The 1,594-nt window shown below is 42.2% G+C and overlaps 1 protein-coding gene across 1 annotated transcript in view; it reads right to left on the bottom strand.

Annotated features, from left to right (window-relative positions):
• LOC123498189 (glutamate receptor U1-like) overlaps window positions 1-388 on the bottom strand; it is a 6,493-nt gene extending 6,105 nt beyond the window's left edge. Inside the window, exon 1 of the mRNA XM_045245354.1 lies at window positions 160-388. Within this exon, the coding sequence (XP_045101289.1) occupies window positions 160-377 (218 nt within the window). The 5' untranslated portion in view covers window positions 378-388. The remainder of the gene's footprint in view (window positions 1-159) is intronic.
• Between the last annotated feature and the right edge of the window lie 1,206 nt (window positions 389-1,594).

Here is a 1,594-nt window from a genome sequence, read left to right on the forward strand (position 1 = left end):
TAAATCGAGGAATTGTGACCTTGTTGTCCCGATGTGTGGTGTGTGCCTGGTCTCAGGCCTATCCGAAGATCGGAAATAATGAGCTCTGAGCTCGTTCCGTAGGGTAACGTCTGGCTGTCTCGTCAGAGACTGCAGCAGATCATACAGTGAAATACACACCTGGCCACTCCCGCCGCGCCATCCACCAGCAGCAGGAGGGAGTTGGTGAGGGCGAGAGTCTGGTGGAGCGGGTGGAGGCTGTAAGGAGCTTGGCGGCTCACCACAATGAGCCTCGTGGCCCACACCAGCAGGCGACCCTCACGGGCCTGTTGGGCGAAGGCGGCCAGGAAAACTGGGTCGTCACTCACCACCACCACCACGACCATCCACGACGCCATCCGCACCTGCCCGCGACCACACGACCCAGGACACAAAGTGGGAATTAAGTACAAGTATATAGCCGTAATGATGCTGATACCAATAATACTAATACTAATACTAATACGTTTGCTAATACTAGGTGTATCACCATTATCATAGCAGTAAGAACAATAATAAAGACAGGAACACACTAGTTTTGTCTCAGTTTCTACCTCACGGGCATGCATAACCGTCTGGGAAAGCTGTGACCCATTCGTGGTCTCCTCAAACACCGCCACGCCTCGAAAAGCCCCGTTGAATATTTCTGCTTCAATCTAGAATAATTACCCTTGCTTTATCGAACCAGTAATATATTAACCATAATAATACATCGATCTCATCCATAAAAGACAGACACAACGCAATGCCTCACCAATACTTTGTTTTCTGCAATAATAATGAGTGACGAATTGCTTTCTAATGACGCCAGCAGAACGTCTTTCACCACCGTGGCTACATTAGCATCCCAGCTGTCCTCTACAACTGTGTGCAAGAGACAGCATAGCTATTATTGTGACACGTATATCGATATCTTTAGTACTGACACATATGATTAAGGAAAACTGTCACATTCACGTAATATTTGATTTTCAAGAAAAGTATCTTAAATTCAAACAAGACCATGGAGACTAACCTGAATTACCCTCCTCCAATAAAGCCATGAATGCCAGTACAAGCCAGGAGTAGGACACTGAGGACAATCCCATAGAGAAGGGAGCCAAAATCTCCATATCGCAGCTGGTGAAGAGGATAAAAACACTTGTAAGTAATAATGGGCAGTGTACAAGATTATGCAATACGTTTTATGTTGTCGTTGCAGACTAAATCGTCCTGATTAGGAAGTTCAATAACAATTTTTAGTTTATATTTATTTTCATCCTAATTTTCTTTTTATTTTTTCATGTCACTGTACTACTACTCCCTATATACATTTTTAACCACTTGCGGCCATGTTTCAAAGGCAAATACCATAATTACTCCATCCGTGAAAAAAAAGATAAATAGATAAAATTACATAAGATGAATCTTTTATTATTCTTCATTGTGTTTTATGCCTTTCTTTCAAAGGCACTTTATACATAACATCAGAAAGTCCAGATGAGAGAAATAAAAGTATTTACATATAGCAATATCTTCACCAAATTTCATAACACACCTGTCTTTTACTAGAAGGCTTGTCAAACATTCGTAAACT

The sequence above is a fragment of the Portunus trituberculatus genome, chromosome 47 (genome assembly GCF_017591435.1).
Source record: "Portunus trituberculatus isolate SZX2019 chromosome 47, ASM1759143v1, whole genome shotgun sequence".
NCBI classification, from domain to species: domain Eukaryota; kingdom Metazoa; phylum Arthropoda; class Malacostraca; order Decapoda; family Portunidae; genus Portunus; species Portunus trituberculatus.